The 19,010-nt window shown below is 38.8% G+C and overlaps 1 protein-coding gene across 2 annotated transcripts in view; it reads left to right on the forward strand.

Annotated features, from left to right (window-relative positions):
* Positions 1-307: 307 nt before the first annotated feature.
* The window catches only part of NDUFV2 (NADH:ubiquinone oxidoreductase core subunit V2), a 32,444-nt gene continuing 13,741 nt past the window's right edge, over positions 308-19,010 (forward strand). Inside the window, exons 1-4 of one of the 2 annotated variants that reach the window (XM_058438655.1) lie at positions 308-482; positions 15,300-15,365; positions 17,091-17,153; positions 17,239-17,355. In XM_058438655.1, coding sequence (XP_058294638.1) covers positions 429-482; positions 15,300-15,365; positions 17,091-17,153; positions 17,239-17,355 — 300 coding nt within the window. In that variant the 5' untranslated portion in view covers positions 308-428. The remainder of the gene's footprint in view (positions 483-15,299; positions 15,366-17,090; positions 17,154-17,238; positions 17,356-19,010) is intronic. The other variant, XM_032152809.2, reaches the window with a different exon arrangement.

A 19,010-nucleotide genomic window follows, 5' to 3' on the forward strand; every position in this document is an offset into this window, starting at 1 on the left:
TAGTGGGTTGCAACCCGACTTTATTTTTAACCGCAATATAAGAGGAGGTGGCTAATCCTCACAAGGCTCTCCATGAGGGAAGCTCACCCCTATAAATCCAGGAGGGCGCTTCGTTACCCAGGAGCCCAAGGCGCAGCTCGGGGGCACTTCTTTTCAAGGCCGGGACCCCTGCAGCGACCCGTAGGACACCTCCCTTTCCGAGCACGGACTGGTCCCCGCCCCTCCCCCGGGAAGTCTCCGCCCACAGAGCCCCAGCAGTCCCCGCGCGCCCTCGCTCCCTCCCGTCAGCCACCGCCCCTCGGCGCAGGGAGCGGCGTCCCGTCCGGGACGCCTAGGCCTGGGGTCGGGAGCGCGCACGCTGTGCGTCCTAGGCGCGCTCGGGATTCTCGCCTGGCGCGGCTGGGGAAAGGTGAACAGTGTGGCCAGCCATGTTCTTCTCCGCGGCGCTCCGGGCCCGGGCGGCTGGCCTCATCGCCCACTGGGTAAGGAGGCTCGAGCTGAGCCCGGCGCTGCCGCCGCCCTTCTTTTGCCCTCCTTGTCTCCCTTAGTTTTGGGCGCAGGAGAGCCCTGGGCTCTGCACGGGCCTGCAGGCGGCAGCAAGGACACTGCGGCCTTAGCCCTCTTAGGGAGGCCGCTGCAGCCCCACCGTGAGTGAGAAGCCCCGAGGGAGGGTTGCCAGACTGGGAAGTGTACTCCTAGTTTGGTCGAGGAGGACAGAAAAGAGAGGCTGCTTGGTGATATATATATATATATATATATATATATATACACACACATATATACATATAATTTTTTTTTTTTCTTGCTATTTCGCTGTGGCGCAGAATCTAGGCCTGCCCTGGCCAGATCAGTTTCGAAGACCCCCGCCCCGAAGGAGGCACCTCGCATTTCAAGCTTAGTGACCTCGATGCTGTTAGGTTGCAGCATACTGGAGAGCTCTGGCTTGCTTCGTGAAGGCTTAGGGAGAACTTCCTTAGGGCTGGAAAAAGGTGGCCAATGTTTGATTTACTGCAGTTGTGCTTTGCATATCGGAAATGCTGGGTAAATAAATGGTATCAAACTAACCCTGAAAGAACGGCGCCGCAAATAACAGCACCCAATTAAAGAACCACAGGATTTTAGAGGTTAAATGGTCTTTTTGAGATCCAGGTACATCTCATGGTAGGCAAGGAAATTGAATTGCAGAGAAGTTGAAACACTCCTTCACGTTAATCTAAAAATGCAGATTTCCAGAAATGTCGATTATAACAACAGGGCCTGTTACACAAGTAATACTGGAAAGAAGCCTTAGTTTTGTTTGTTTTCTAAGAGTAGAATAGTTAAGGCAGTTCTCAGCAAGAGGGATATATAGTGTATATTCGTTGAGAATGAATTCAGGGCTTTAGAGTTAGAGTCGAGTTTGGATGGTAGCTTAACTGCCTTTTGTGGCTCTATGACTTTGTGCTGCTAATCTTTCTCAGTTTCTTCAGTTGTAAAATGGGAATATTCCTTTTTGCAGAGTTCAGTCTTTCAATAAACATTTGAAGTCTTACTGTAGGTCATGCACTGCTGAGCTCTAGTTAACAGTGTGGATGATAATGATAGTCATTTGATAACTGTTTTCTGTATGCCAAGCACTGAGTTAAATATCTACATTCCACGTCTCATTTTTGAGGTTGGTATTAATTTTTCCTCATATTACAAATAAGGAAAAGACTTAGTTCCCATTCTTTTGGAATTGATAAGGTTGAGACAATGTAAAAGTACAGTGTTAGAGATATGAATAGGGTCATCCAATGTGGTTTCAAGGTGCATAAGATTTTTCCTGAAGGTAATACTAAGAGATTGGGCATGGGGTCAGAGGGTATTCTAGGTGGAAAGGACAACTTAAAGTGTTGTTGGCAAGAAAAAGATCGGTATGTTTGAGAAGCCACCTCTGCTGTTGGAGGTAAGGTGTGTTCCCAAATGAAATAAGGGAGAGACAGGGGCCAGATATTGGAGCTCCTTGCGTGCCATACTAAAGAATTTGATTTTATCTTAGAGGCCGTCAGGAGTCAGTGAAAGGTTTTAGAGTAGAGAAATAAGATCTGGTTTCTGTTTTGGATGGGTCACTGGATAGGACTGAGGGTGGAATGGGTTTGATTTGGACCCAGAAACGGGGAGACTTAAGTAGATAAGACGCTCTTGCAGAATGCTAGGTGAAAGATGATGAGGATCAGACATGGTAGAAAGAAAAGAAATAAGAGTGCTTGTAGATTTTGTTTCTTTTGTTTTTGAGGCAAAGGGGCTAGAAGTATAAATTGAAAAGCAGTTTTAACAATGAAAAAGAACAACTTGAGGTAGTGGAGGGACCATTTTAATCCAGGTTTAATGTTTCTGCAACTCTCTCTCCCTCTGTGTCTCCATCCCTCCCTCCCTCCCTCACTCCCTCTCTCCCTCTCCCCTTCCCCCTCCCCCTTTTTAAACAGATAGTACCTGATATGCACTATGTACACAATAAATATTTGAGTTGATGAATAAGTTTAATTTTTATTACACACGTCATACGTGTGTAGGAAAAACAATATTGAGACTAGCAAATAGAGTAAGCTCAAAAAATAAAAATTATCCATTGTCTTGTCAATCTGGAAATTACCATTATTAACATTTTGATGTCTACACTTAACAGACCTTACAGACAATTTGTTTTTACAAAAATGGGAAGATATTTATACTGTTTGGTAGCCTGCTTTTTTGTAATGTATTCTGAACAGCTTTCCTTATCTATACTGTCATTTTAATGCTACATAGCATTCCATTGTGAGGATGTTCTATTACTTATATAACCAGGCCCTTCTAACCTTTCACAAGTAGCGGGATTTCACATTAAACCGACCAAGTATCAAAAAAAGTACGAGAAAGGTCTACCTAAGTTCCTTTTCTAAATGAGAAACCTTTAAAGATTATTTATGCTTTCAAAGAAATTGCCTATTCTAATTTCTGCTTTGCTAGCTGCCATTCTCTTGAAGAGGCTTTTCAAAGCTCATCATTGCTTAAAATATGGCCAGAATTAAGTATTAGTTTGTGTGACCTTGAGCCATCTTAATCTCTTTGAGCCTCATTTTTCTTTTCTGTTAAGTGAGATAATACCTCATAGGTGATTGTAGTAATTGACTAAAAGTTATAAATTATGGAGTAATAGATAATCAGAATAAGTTTATTCCCTTCAGTAATTGCCCGTGGTTTTTCTGTAATGTTGATGCCACTTTAGAACTTATCACTGCCTCATTCCCAAGCTGTTATTGTAGTTTGGAAGGTGAGAGGGTTGTGATGGCATTTTCAATTACAGATGCTCCTTTACTTACAATGAGATGACATCCTGATTAAACCCATTGTAAATTGAAAGTATGTAAATTTCAATTTACAGTGGGGTTATCTGGACTTAATCGAGGAGCATACTGAATACTTATCATTTTCACACAATTGTAAAGTTGGGAAATTGCAAGACAGGCCATTGTAAGTCAGCGACCATCTGTATTGTGTATTTTTTCATTCATTGAGGGTATTTTCCTTTATGTCTTTAAGCATGATTATAGCTGTCCTGAAGTTTGTGTCTGGTAATCTTAGTTGATTTTTTTCTTGAAAATGTGTTTTCCTTTTTTGTTTGTTTCCCATATGTTGAACGATTTTGAATTGTATGCTGAATTTTGTGAATGATATGTTGTAGAGGCTCTAGATCCTGTTTTATTCCTCCAAATAGTGTGTTTTGTTGTTGCTATCCATTTCCCTCGTGGGCAGCAGATCAAATATTGGTTCCGTTCTTTTAGCTAGGCTCCTTGGAGTCTGCAGCATGTACATGCATGGTTCAGGGTTCAGCCAGAGATTTCCGTAGAATTTATATACAGAATGTATAGGGCTCCCTCCCCCTTTCTGGCTCTTCCTTTTCTGGGATTTCCCACTTTACCATGTCTGTTGTTGTTCCAAACTCTCACTGAGGCCTGCCTTCAGGCTAAAAGATGTAAAGAAAAAACAAAAACCTCATTGGCTTTTTATGAATGTAGACTGCCCTTCTGTGTCTGCCTGTTTGGTTGTTCCCCAGTGCCTTCAGAAAGCTTTTGTTTTTATAAAATATTTTGTCCTGAATTTATAGTTACTATTCAGTGGTTTGCCCTGACAGTGTCTACTTAGCCATGCTAGAAGTATGCCATCTTGTGTGGTGGTACTTTCCCTTCCAAATTTTAAGTTTTAAACAATGAAATGTTTTCCCCATTCCATTAGAGATTCTTAAACTTGATTTTGTAATGTCCCAGTGTATCTCCATTGTGACTCAAAGAACTCTAAAGAAGTTAATGTAGGAAAAACACCCTGAAACATTTAGTTTTTTATTCCGGCTGTAACAAATTTCCACCAACTTTGTGGCATAAAACATTATATTTTTAACCTTACAGTTCTGTAGGTTAAAAGTGACACAGGTCTCAGTGGGCTAAAATTAAAGTGTAGCCTGAGCGTCATTCCTTTTTGGAGGCTCTAGAGGTGAATCTTTTCCAGCTCCTAGAGGCTGCTCTTGACCCCTTCTTTCATCTCCAAAGCCAGCAAAGGCAGGTCTAGTTCTTATATCACATCACTTCGACCCTACTTCTGGCATTCATCACATATCCTTTCCTCTCCTTCCTCTTCCACTTTGTAAGAACCCTGTGATTGATGACATTGGGCCCACCTAGATAATCCAGGATAATCTCCCTATTTTAAGGTCGGCTGATTAGCAGCCTTAATTCTCTTTTGTTGTGTAAACTAATATTCACAGGTTTCCAGGATTAGGATGTGGTTATCTTTGGGAGACCATTATTCTGCCTGCCATAGCCATAAATTAGCAGTTTAAGGAGAGAGAGAATGAACAAACTTTAGTTTATGCAGTGAGGTTCAGTAGGCCACTATTGCAAACTGCAGATTCGGATCTTTTTATTAGAGACTTGAACTCAGTTTCCATTTCAAAGTTATAAAAAGTTGACTTTCCCTTCTCTTTGGGCACTGTTTAGTACCTTAGAGCTCAGTACATTGAGTAATAAATTACAGGTCTGTAGACCATGCTGTATAACCTATTGAGTGACAGTCCGATTTTCCAATGGGGAACCTTGTCACTAGTTTTTGAATCAGTTCACGAAGCATGTTATAAATCAGTTGTAGAAAACGTCGTTTATTCAACAAAACATTAAAGACAGTTTACACACATTTTGGTTAGGGGGAAGGTGGCTTTATCTGTGGGATATTTTGCTGGGTGTTACCCCATTTTATATGTGAGTTATATGAAGATTGCTGGACAAATAAATGCCCAAGATCACACAGTAGTAAGGGCTGGGTTTATTTGCAAGTCCTGTTTGTTTTGTTTTTAATCTACCTTTCTGAAGTTGCTCAAACAATTGAAGTTGCTAAGGGAAATCACTATGTATGGTGAAGATTTAAATTTAATGGGCACTCTACTAATAAAAGGTGTACCAGTGTAAGCAGACTAGGGAAATGATTTCACTTTGCTTAGGGAAAAGAGATGGAGGTTTAGGGGCTTTAAAGGAGTAAGAGGAGGAGGTTAACCTTGGTCATGATGGATGAGTGGAAGGTGTAAGTTGAGATAATGCTGTAGGTATAGCTAACTACATATACAAAGACAGTGAAGTGCGTGAGATGAGACTGAACCCCGGGTCTACTGGATGGGCATTTCATTTCTATAAATTATTCTTGTCCTTAGAACAATTGGTTGTTGCTTATATCCATGTGGGATTTTAGATATCTAAATGTTTTCTTTAATGTATGGTCAAGATGGCTGGAATCATTAATGTTGTTATCTTAATCTGTAATGCACAGTGCCTGTAATACCTGGGCTGTTCATGCAGCTTTTCTATAATATAAAATTTAGCCAAACTACATTAGTTAATTCTCTCATAGTATGGTAAAAATTACTTACATTTTAACCTGAATTAACATTTTTAGCTAAATTACTGATGGAACTTTATTTGGAGGATGTTTGTAAAAGTCCTCCTATGTCTATCTGAAAATACATCAAAACTTAAATTTTAGTGGTTAAGGCATGTACTGAAGTCAGGAAAATCTGTATGTGGCATTTCATTTATTTAGCTGTGTGATCTAGGGAAAGTTTTTCCCCCTTCTTTGAGCCTTAATTTTCTCACCTGTAAAACAAGATAATAATACCTACTTGGTAGGCTTGCTGAGAGGAATAAATGAATTATAGTGTAGATTTGTAGTTTATAGCATGAGATCTGACATAGACTAAGCATTTGTATTTATGATTATCCTTGAAATAGATCTCACAATTATTAACCCAGCATCAACTTTGTTAAAATAAAATGCACTTAAAAACTTTTGTTTTTCATGGATTTTTTTTTTTTTTTTTTTTTTTTTGAGACAGAGTCTTACTCTGTCGCCCAGGCTGGAGTTCAGTGGCGTGATTTTGGCTCACTGCAACCTCCGCCGCCTGGGTTCAAGCGATTCTCCTGCCTCAGCCTCCCAAGTAGCTGGGATTAAAAGTGCATGCCACCACGCCCGGCTAATTTTTGTACTTTTAGGAGAGATGGGGTTTCACCATGTTGGCCAGGCTGGTCTCAAACTCCTGACCTCCGGTGATCCACCTGCCTCGGCTCTCAAAGTGCTGGGATTACAGGCATGAGCCACTGCACCCAGCCTCAAGGATTTTTTTTTTAAATGTAAAATTACCTAGTCTGAATGAATGTATTGCAGACCCTGACTTTTTGAGGTTTCAGTTTTCTTGCTTGAGCTGGCAATGGGGGAGGCTGTAGGTAACAAGTCAGCAGATGTTGTGAACAGTGAGAGGAAGGCACGGAGGGACCTCAGACTACTTTGGATTCACTAGAGATGTTTCACGTGTGCACTGTGACTCTTGCACAGGCAAATAGACATCTTGGTGGATTTAATCTGTAAATATTAGGGATCGTCTAAAAGGTATATTCCTTGCCTTAGTTGGCCTCTAGTAAAGGAAAAAAGAAGGGTTTTTGAATTGCCTGACCTTAGTCTTGTCTTTCTAATTAGATTACTGCTTCTGTCAGTTTTGTGTTACAGCTTCTTAGTCTCTTATTAACTTCTCTTAGCTGGATGCATTTATAATACAAATGTCTGATAGAACTGGAAAGTGAGCTTTGTTGGATGGTAGTATTGTTTGAACAACAGAAGAAATTCAGAAAAAGAGTAGAGCCCATGAAAAGACAATTAAGGAATCCTATTGGGGAGAATATAAAACTTTAATTTTTGTCGTTTTGAGCTATTGGTATTGCCAGTGACAGTAAAAGGGAAAGGCTGGTAGAAAGAGTATAGGGTCCTTAGATTCAAAGAGCCTGGGCTCAAAATCCAGCTCTGTCACTAATTGTGCGGTATGGGGCAAGTTACTGTCTTTGAGCCTTAGTTTCTCTAAATGTAAAATGGAAATAATGACTCACTACAGATTTTTTAGGAATCGATGAAAAAAAGTATGTAGAAGAGCTTAACACAGAGGCACTCAAGTTTACTTGACTCCAGTGAAAAGGCAGCCACTGTTTTGGCCTGCTTAAATCTTCTCTGTTCCTTCTGAAACACTGGAAAAAAAAATAAGCTAGAATTCAAACCCACTGTTAATTTTGAGCTGTATATTAGGTTATAACCTTATTTACTTAAAAAAGTTACTTGGTTGCATGCTTTTCTTCTTAAAAAAGGAAGTTACTTAGATTTTCAATTGGACTCAATTGGAATTTCTTGAGGTATAGACATTTCAGAGTCTAATGAGAAGCTAGATTCTAGAGAAAAGACTAGACTGTAGTCAAAGAAGGGGATGGGTGGGAACTCAGCTTATTCTTTGAATCATTCCAGCCTAGCTAAGTTGTTTTTTCCAGTTTTAAGCCTGGTTCTGGAATGCCTCTTTATTTCAAAGTGAAACAAAATTGAAATGGCCCAGTAAGTAGTGTAAAGATGTTAATGAGAACTTTTAATGTTTTATTCTTTTATTGAAAGTGTCTGACACAGACATTACAATGAATGTAAAATAGGTGATATTCTTTTAACACACCAAAAAAACAATTTTCAAAGCCATTTTCAGGCCTCCTGTAACTTGATAGGGATGAATAACAGTTGAAAAAAACTGAGGGCTAAGATTTATCAGTTTATCTTCACTATTTAGTTTGCTTCTTTTATTGTTTGTTTACTTACTACTTTTTTGAGACAGGGTCTCACTTTGTCTCCCAGGCTTGAGTGCAGTGGCATGATCATGGCTCGCTGCATCCTCAACCTCTTGGGCTCAAGTGATGCTCCCACCTCAGCCTCTCAAGTAGCTGGGACTACAGGCGTGTGCCACCATGCCTAGCTAATTTTTGTATTTTTTGTAGAGACAGGGTTTCACCATGTTGCCCAGGCTGACATCAAACCCCTGGCTTCAAGCGATCTAGGGGGCTTGGCTTTCCAAAGTTCTGGGATTATAGGTGTGAGCCACCGTGTCTGGCCAGCTTCTTTTATTTTATAAACATTATCTCAGCCCTTCTTATACAATTTTGAAGAGGTCGACTTCAGACTTTGAAATTAAGTTGCTCAAATGTTATGCTAGTATGTATACATTCAGGTTTTTTGCAGGAATAGAAGGGTGGCAAGGATTAAAAAAAGATTAAATAACTTGGATCTTTCTCTCTTAACAGGAGCATTGTAAGCCAAGGAGGCAGGGCTTTTCATTTCTTATCTGCCTGCCTGTATATATGGAGGCCTGATTTTCTTCCTTAAACTCCTTGGTTTCTTAGACCTACTATGTTCTTTTAAAGCTTCGATGTCATCAAATAGTCAGGTGGCTAATAATAAGGTCATGGCCTTTGTAGTCATGTGGGCCTAGGATCTGACATAATTTCTGCCAATAATTAGTGATGTGACCTAACCTTGAGAAGTTTTCATAACTCGTTTAAGTTTCTGGAAATAATACCCACCTTGCAGGAAACTTTAAGAATTAAATAATGTGTAAAAAGCTTAGTGCCTGACACGTGGTACTTCTAATAATAATAGCTAATGATAGCCAACACTAATACAGTACTTACCATCTGCCAAGCAGAATATTAAGCACTTTACATGAAATACATCTTTTTTTTCCCCCCGAGACGGAGTCTCACTCTGTTGCCCAGGCTGGAGTGCTGTGGCGCGAGCTGGGCTCACTGCAACCTCTGCCTCCTGAGTTCAAGCAATTCTCCTGCCTCAGCCTCCCGGTTAGCTGGGATTACAGGCACGTGTCACCACACCCAGCTAACTTTTGTATTTTTGGTAGGGACGGGGGTCTCATCACGTTGGCTAGGCTGGTCTCGAACTCATGACCTCAGGTGATCCATCCGCCTCAGCCTCCTAAAGTGATGGGATTACAGGCGTGAGCCACTGTGCCTGCCCTGAAGTACATCTTTTAATGCTCTCAAGAACCCTATGAAAAGTACATGCCGTTATTTTTCTGTTTTTAGAAATGAGGAAACAGGCTCTAGAGCTGAGCTTTTAGCCATTTTGCTATATTGTCTCTCCATATATAGGGTATTTATGGAATATTAGATAACAGTGATACATCCCACCTTCAGAGGTGCTAGAATGTGGAAAATGTGTTTTTTAGAAATGATGAAATTGACATTTCGTATACTAGAATGTGTTTGGTGTTGGTCGTCTTTTACACCACACTCAACATCAGAAGGGGTTTTTTTTTTCTTTTTGATAGAGAATCTCGCTCTGTCGCCCAGGTGGGAGTGCAGTGGCTCAATCTCAGCTCACTGCAACCTCCACCTCCTGGGTTCAAGCAATTCTCCTGCCTCAGCCTCCCAAGTAGCTGGGACTACAGGTGTGTGCCACCACACGCAGTGAATTTTTGTATTTTTAGTAGAGATGGGGTTTCACCATATTGGCCAGGCTGATCTCGAACTCCTGACCTTGTGATCCGCCCACCTTGGCCTCCCAAAGTGCTGGGATTATAGACATGAGCCACTGCGCCTGACCAGAAGGATGGTATTTTTAAAATTAGTTTGGTGATATTAGACAGGATGTTTTGGATTGAGAAAAAGGGATCAGCTAGAAGACTTACAGTAATGCACAGACATGAAATAATGTCTGAAATAGTGGTGATAGTAAGACAGGGAAAGAACTAAAGACTTCATTGGGTTTTTCTGTTTGTTTTTGTTTTGACACAGGGTCTCACTTTGTCACCCAGACTGGAGTGCAGTGGTACAATCTCAGCTCACTGCAACCTTCACCTCCTAGGTTCAGGCGATTCTCCCACCTCAGCCTCCTGAGTAGCTGGGACTACAGGTGTGCACCACCACACCCGGCTAATTTTTGTATTTTTTGGTAGAGATGCAGTTTCACCACGTTGGCCGGGCTGGTCTTGAACTCCTGACCTCAAGTGATACGCTTGCCTTGGCCTCCCAAAGTGCTGGGATTACAGGCATGAGCCACTGTACCTGGCCCTTCACTGGTTTTTAAAAGTTTAAATGTAATACATATAATGGCAAAAAATTCAAACAGTAAGCAAGGCTACATATTATAGTATATATACATAACAGTACAGAGTAGGGATACAAGAATATGTATTATGATAAAAAATATATGTTGCATATATTATGTATGTTAACCCATGATACATCCCACCTTCTAACTTTCCACATTCTAACACCTCTGAAAGTGGGATGTATCACTGTTATCTAATATTCCATAAATACTCTACATATGGAGAGACAATATAACAAAACAGTTAAAAGCTCAGCTCCAGAGCCTGTTTCCTCATTTGTAAAAACAGAATAATAACGGTATGTACTTCATAGGGTTCTTGAGAGCATTAAGAGATGTATTTCATTTAAAGTGCTTAATATTCTGCCTGGCAATAAAGACTAAATTTTCTTCCCACTCCAGATCTTGATTCCTCTCCTTAGAGACAGCAGCTGTTACTGGTTTCTTTTATGATGTCTCTGTTGAGATATTTTGATAGAAAAAGCAGTAAAAAATGGAAACTGGCACATTTCTAGATTTTGTTGACTTTCTTAAGAACTTTGACAGATCTGAAATTTTACCCCATTTGTAAGCTAACAAGTTAACCTGCCTCAGTTTCATGGATGCTGGCAGGAGGCAGCATCCTGGGTCAGTAGGCAGCATGAACTTCATGTTGGTTCCCCTTGACATTCATATCTCACGGTAAGGGAGGAGACCACCCCTCATATTGTCTTATGCCCAGTTTCTGCCTCCAAAGAAAGAAGAAGTAAAAACTAAAAGGCAGAAATGAAATCCACAAGCAGATAGCCCGGTGCCACACCCTGGGCCTGGTAAAGATCGACCCCTGACCTAATCGGTTATCTATAGATTACAGACATTGTATAGAAAAGCACTGTGAAAATCCCTGTCCTGTTCTGTTCCATTCTACCCCCTGCTTGCTGAATCGATTACGACCCTCCCAAGTGGACCCCCTTAGAGCTGTGAGCCCCTAAAAGGGACAGGAATTGCTCACTCGGGGAGCTCGGTTGTTGGAGACATGAGTCTTACCGAAGCTCCCAGCTGAATAAAGCCTTTCCTTCTCAGTATCAGGGGTTTTGTCTGCGGCTTGTCCTGCTACAGCAGGAGTGACATGGAACAGCCCAGGTGAGTGCTGTGCATCACAGCTAAGGGACCTTGAGCTTGGGAAACCCTGTCTGTAAGAAAACTCACTCAACTTTTGCCCCAGGAGAAGATATTCTGTACAAAAATAATTGAAAAGATGGTCTGAAACAAAAGCCGTTCAGTGCTTCTGCTCACAAAATGCACAAACCTAAGACCCATGGAAATCTTTCTACCAGCCTATTTCTTCCTCCTTCCCCACTTTCTTTAACTAAAAGAGAAATTTATGTTAATTTCATTGGAGAAGTAGATGGTTTTTTAACCGTGAAATACATTATAATTTTACTAGAAAAATTATAAGCCTTATACATATGGATATAAAGAAAAAATAATTATGTGCAAATGCAAGAATATCGGCAGTATGGCAGTATGTTGTGTTTGACAGTAACTCTTTGATAAAGTCAACTAACAGCACAATTTTTTAAAAACAGGTGTAGTTTTAAAATGCAGTTGTTTGGATCTTTTTTTTTTTTTTTTAGTTATTAAATGTTTTATCCTTCTGTCAGTTAAGCAGTTGACAATGCTTTACAGGTTATATAGTACTTTCAGAGAAACTTTACTTAAATCTCAAAATAGTCCAATAAGAAGATAACCCTGTTTTATAGGTACAGAAATTGAGGCTTAAAAAAAATTGAGTTGTGCAAGGTCAGATGTTAGCAAGTGGCAGAATGGTAATCTAAACCTGAGGCCTCAACAACAACTACAAAAAATCTGAAAGTCTGTTTTTTTCCTAGAGTTTAGCTACTTTATCCTGACCCTTCTCAATCAGTAGTCTGTCTTCAATGATTTGGACTTCAAACCACTTTTAGAAATATGTCTGTGAACTCATGTGCATATCCAGAGCTTTACCAGTCAGCAAGAGAATGCCTCAGAATAGATTTTCCAATATGTAGCAACGTAAGCCTAAAGAATAATTTTCAAGATTATCTCTATATTTTTATTTTAAGTAAAAGTACATGACAGATCCTGGATTAATGAGAAAGGGATCAAACATTAATCCAAAATGGAAGCTATTTTAATTTAGACATTTGGTGGTATTTAATTTGATATACAAGGAGGTTAGAAGGAGAAATGGGTTTTACGGTAGAGATAAGTTTTTCTTATACCTGATGAGTGTTTTATTTTAAGTAGGATTTTTTTGGCCAGTTAATCCATGCTAATAGGAAATTTGGAAAATAGAGAAAAATCTAAAAAATGTAAAATAAGAGTCCCTTATTTCATTAACATCATAAGAGATAAGCACTTTTAATTATTTATGGCCTTCTAGTCTTTTAATCAGTGTCTGTATTTAATGTAATTGGGATGATAATTTATGCATTTTTGTTTTTTTTTGTTTTGTTTAACCCTGATTCCAGTTTCTACGTGATTATTTTTACGAAATACTTTTGTTAGCTACATAATGTTCTAGTGTCAGAATTATTAGTATTTAGTTAAAACCTGCTCAGATTGGGTTTTTAGGTTGTGTTTTTGCTGCAATAAACATGATAGGAACAACATTTTTTCATGTAAAGCTTTATCCTCATTTTGTACTGTAGGAAAAATACCTAAGTTAGAATTACTAAATTCAAAAGTGGACACTTGGGGCCGGGTGCAGTGGCTCACGCCTGTAATCCCACTACTTTGGGAGGCTGAGGTGGGCAGATCACCTGACATCGGGAGTTCAAGACCAGCCTGACCAACATGGAGAAATCCCGTCTCTACTAAAAATACAAAAAATTATCCAGGCATAGTGGCACATGCCTGTAATCCTAGCTACTTGGGAGGCTGAGGTAGGAGAATCGCTTGAACCCAGGAGGCAGATGTTGCAGTGAGCCGAGATCATACCATTGAACTCCAGCCTGGGCAACAAGAGCAAAACTCCGTCTCCAAAAAAAAAAGACACTTATTTAGGCTTTCCATATATCATGGTAATTTGCTTTCTAAAAGGCTATATGAATTTTTAAGTGTGCTTGTTTATGTGCTCAACAGAATGGAATGCCATCTTAAAAGAAAAAAGATACTTGGTAGTTTGATAGCTAGTAATGTTATGTTAAATTGCATGTTTTTAGTTACTAGTAAGCAATTTGAATTCTGTGAAACTTTTGTTCATGATCTTTACTCATTTTTAAAATGCATTTATGATCTCTTCAGGCTATTAGCCTCTTGTCATCAAACGTGTGTAAGATTTAGGACTCATCACTGTCAAGTTAACGGATGAGTTCTCAGAGGCAAAGGCTTTATAGAGAACAGAAAATAGGAGTGTGAACTGAGCCCTGAGGACAACCTGCAAGGAGTGGATAAAAAGCCAATAAACAGAAAATGTTAGTGTTCAGAAATTAAGAGAAGATTGAATACTTTCCCTACTCTTAAAATTAATCCTTCTTGTATTATAAATATACAGTCTTTTCTCTCAGGTTTTAGTTAAGTAACTCACTGATGTTACTCAAAAATTGTTATTGGATTAAAAAAATTTTCTGAGCTAAGATGACAGTGACTGTCTTCTAAATTTTAGTTTCAGTTAATTTTTCAAAACAAAAGCAACACAATCGAAGCCCCCTTGTGCACCTCTGACTGTATCCCTCCCTGCCTCCCAACTATCCTGAAATTGATATTTATCACTCCCATCTTTTGTACCTGTCTCACATCCTGTACCTTAGTCTTTTCTTGTTAATTAAAGCAGATGTTCCATGTAAACTTATTTATTAATATTTCTTCAACCGAAATATCATTTGGACCTAGGGTAAAGTTAAATATACTATTGTGTTATATTACTCTGTTTACTTTCTTCTATGTTTGCCTTTGAATTGTCCAACTCTTTGCTAGTTCCATGCTTGGTTTAACCCAGTGTTCCGCCGTCTGCGGTTAGTAGAACTCAGAAATTGGAGGAATCCAGAACAGTAGTTGAAATACTTGGGGGCAGGGGACGGGGTAGGAGTGGAGGGTAGGAGCAAGAGGGCAAAGAGAAATGAAATGCAGCTGAGAGAATAATCAGATTCCTTCCAAAGTAAGTGAACATTGTCAGTCTGCATAGCATCATAAATAGCTTTCTGAAACTACTTTTTTTTTTTTTTTGAGACGGAGCCTTGCTCTGTTGCTCAGGCTGCCAGGCTGGAGTGTGGTGGCGCGATCTCGGCTCACTGCAACCTCTGCCTCCCAGGTTCAGGCAATTCTCCTGCCTCAGCCTCCCGAGTAGCTGGGACTACCAGCGTGCGCCACCACGCCTAGCCAGAAACTACTTTTTATGGCTGGAGTTTCAGAACTAATTTAGTAAAGGATTGAAAAGGAGGATACAGTTGACTCATTTGTACAGAGTATATGACTCATTTGTACAGAATGAAAACATGTTTATGAAGGTTCACACTAAGTGAAAGCTGGCATCCAACTTGATTCAGACAAAAGTGAAAGTCAAGAAGTTAATAGTACATTAATTCTCCAAATGCATGCCGGCAGAGCATGGCAGGAAGGTACACAACTCAGCAGATCTGGGTTGTTCTGGTTCTACTGTTGACTCATATGTGATGTTAGGTGGGTGAATCTTGGCTTTGAATCTCCATTTGTAAAATAACTCCTAAAATAGGGATGGATAGGGTAGAATACCATTTTTCTTAAGATCTTTTATAAGTTGATTCCATTGTTGTAAATTATGAATCCTAAAGTATTTCTTTATGAAAAATTTTTTAAGGCTATGATTTACTAAACTTTCTTAAAATTTTAAATTTTAGGGAAGACATGTAAGGAGTTTGCATAAAACAGCTATGCAAAATGGAGCTGGAGGAGCTTTATTTGTGGTAAGTAATTACTTAGATTTCTTTGGAAAGAAAAGACTTGGAAATTGGGATAAATCCATCGTAAAAATCCAAAATATCTTAAATACTATTGTCTTTGATATATGATGGTCATCGTGGGAATTTACATATAGCTAATTGAATTTACTACATTTCAAAAGATGTTGGTTCCAGTTGAACCTCATGAGTTTAAATTAGTACCAGGAAAACTCTGAGAATAAGAATTTATTTCCAGTGAAATTACTGTGTGAGCCCTAACCCGATTCTCATCACACTTTGGGTTCTCAGTCATGTTGGCTTACTGAGGGTTCGGAGATTGTAACTTGTTGAATCCCAAAATGACACTAGTTTGAAACTCATGGATTTTAGCAGTGTAGTAACTAGATTAGCAGCTGGTCTTTATATTTTTAGTTTCTGGAGTTTTAACTATAGATAGAAGTCTATGAACTCCCCAGATTAGTTGCACAATTTGGAAAGGATAAGATATAGCTCCCTTTTCTGACAAGGTGCAGTTTTCAGGGATTAATCTAGTATAAAGGCAATATAGTGGACTTGTGTGATGATTTAGAGTTAGTGGTGTAAGAAGTAGCTTCCTGCTACATATCAAGCGTCAAATTGGCCACATATTTGAGATCATTGTCCAGAGTTTCTGTTTTCTTTCCTCTTTTGTCATATGTCCTTTAAAAAGCAGAACTCTTGAGAGTTAACATATCAAGAGATTCATTTCTGTATTCACCACACATACATAACATTAATTGATCGTAAGTGTTAATCTCAGTGTGACTCATTTGATTTCCTGTTGACGTGCCATTTCTTGTCAGTTTTTGAAGAGGGCCTGCTTCTGCTCTTTTAAGAAGAAATAAAGCTTCTTGCTGGTGGCTATTATGGAAAACGTGGGAAAGAGATGGTGCTGTTTTTTCTCTTTTTTTTGAGATGGTCCTTTTGTACCCTCCTAAAGTAATGGGTCTTAACCCTTTTGGATCCCAGATCCCTTTGACAATCTGATACCCTAGCTCTTGGGAAAATACACATATGTTCACATTTAAAATTTTGTGTTTTAATTTCATAAAGGCTTCCAATAATTGGCAATGTTTTGGTAATTCTTTTTTTTTTTTTTTTGAGAAGGAGTCTCGCTCTTCCACCCAGGCTGGAGTGCAGTGGCGCGATCTCAGCTCACTGCAGGCTCTGCCCCCCGGGGTTCACGCCATTCTCCTGCCTCAGCCTCCCGCGTAGCTGGGACTACAGGCGCCCGCCACCTCGCCCGGCTAATTTTTTGTATTTTTAGTAGAGACGGGGTTTCACCGTGTTAGCCAGGATGGTCTCGATCTCCTGACCTCATGATCCGCCCGCCTCGGCCTCCCAAAGTGCTGGGATTACAGGCGTGAGCCACTGCGCCCGGCCATGTTTTGGTAATTCTATCAGAAGATCTTATTCTCTAATGAAGCTGGATAACACTTTCTGTTGTTTGGGTTTTTTTGGTCTTAAAGGTACTTCTCTTATTCTTTAAATGGTTGTTTGTAAATTTTTAAATTCTGCTAACTTTACTTTGGTAATCATACTCATCAAATGTGTGTTTAGACATTCTTTTTGATGGAAGGATAGGGTGGTATATATCATGTTGGAATTAAAATGGAGAGATTAAACAATAAGTAATAGTATAGTAATGTACAGTGTTATTCACACTTGAGAGAATTTGGATAATTCTGAAAAACTTTTTTTGTTGTGCAGCACAGAGATACTCCTGAGAATAACCCTGATACTCCATTTGATTTCACACCAGAAAACTATAAGGTATGGCTAAATTAACATTATAATTAATTTATCAAAAAGGTAATATTTTCTAGATGTATAAAATGATGTCCTTTCTTTTATACAGAGGATAGAGGCAATTGTAAAAAACTATCCAGAAGGCCATAAAGCAGCAGCTGTTCTTCCAATCCTGGATTTAGCCCAAAGGCAGAATGGGTGGTTGCCCATCTCTGCTATGAACAAGGTACTGGATTCATTTTTGCCTTAGTTCTAAAAGAGAAGAGATTGTGTATGATAATTTCCATTTATAGAAATTACTCTGATCATCTCCAGTGTCAGAATGCAGGATTTTGGAGCCCTTTAGCCATTTGTACGTTTCTTTGAATTGTCTTTGTGTTTTTGTTCATTCCCTTAATGCATAGAGGTGATTTCTAACCTCACAGGAAATAGGGAAGGCATTATGGTGAAAGAGGGTATATGTTTTTTTTTTTTTTTCCTTTTGAAGGAAATAGTCAAAGGAAGGATAAAAGATTCCAAATGTGTATAACTTAGTGTCAAGATATTCTGAAAATTAATGTAATATTTAAACACTAGAATTAGAGAAAAAAAGATCTGCTCACTAGTATGAAAATTTTTAATATTTTACACCTTTGGCTGTAGGCTGTAAGAAAAATCTGTATAATATGTGATATTTATACAATTTGATTATGCTAATTTGGAATCAATGACCTATAGAAATGCCATGGATGACCCATTTTATACGAAGTTACTCTATTCATATAAGATTCATTTTTTCTAATAGTTTTGAGCAGTAATACAAATTTCAAGTTTATTCGTATCCTATTAATACAAATAACTACATTTGTGTGGTGATGTATTACAGCATATCATTTATAAAGTGCCATACACAAACCACATACTATTTGATTCTGATGAGAATCACATAACCATTAAGCCATGTTATATAATGGAAAATACATTTGATTTAGAACTAAGACACCTGATTTTTCTCTGAACTTCCTCATTGGCAATGAAAGTTTTGAACTAGGTAGATCTCTTCCATTTATTAAGTTACGATTTCTGAGTGGTAGTGCAAGGACTGAATTCATTTCTAAATCAGTGCATTTTCTACTTGAATGACTGTAAAAGAGATTTTGTTGTACTTCATTCTTACCACTTTCTAAACTTAATTTGGTTATAACTGTTAGGCTAGACGATCTTTCTGCGAGAATAGGAATGTCCTCAATTTATCTAATAGAGTCCTAAATGGAAATTTTAGATTTAGTTTATTGATATTTTATTTGCATTGTATAGTACTGTAACACTGGTATTTTTTCCCTATGAAAAATATTATAAAGCAAGTTTAGTGAGTTACTGTCCTGAGTAAACATAGGTGGTTATTTCTTTGATAAATTATGTATTTCTTGGGAAGTTACTTAACATTTTTTTTAAATTAAAATAGCCAACTTTATAATTATTTAGGTATATGTTTCTAATTATAATGTTATTATTTTGAAAAAATCATATTTTTAGTAATGGTAAGCCTGTTGGAAATCTTGCTGAGTGGCACGTTAGCAGAGCAAAATAAAAATAAGTAAGAAACTGAAAGTGAAAACATTCAAAAAATAAGACAGGCATGGTGGTGCATGCCTGTAGTCCCAGGTACTCGGGATGTTGACGTGGGAGGATTGCTTGAGCTTAAGACCAGCCTGGGTAAGATGGTGAGACCCCATCTCTTAAAAAATATGTATTTATATATTGTCCTATTATATTTAGGGTTGGATTTGTGTGGGGGAAAGGTAGGAAGTGTAGGTTATAGGGAATAGACTCAAGATTCTTTGCACTTTACATTTGGGACTTTATTTTAATGTTACTGCCCCTCCCCCCAACCCATGAAAC

This window comes from Hylobates moloch, unplaced genomic scaffold (assembly GCF_009828535.3).
Source record: "Hylobates moloch isolate HMO894 unplaced genomic scaffold, HMol_V3 SCAFFOLD_5, whole genome shotgun sequence".
Lineage (NCBI taxonomy): Eukaryota > Metazoa > Chordata > Mammalia > Primates > Hylobatidae > Hylobates > Hylobates moloch.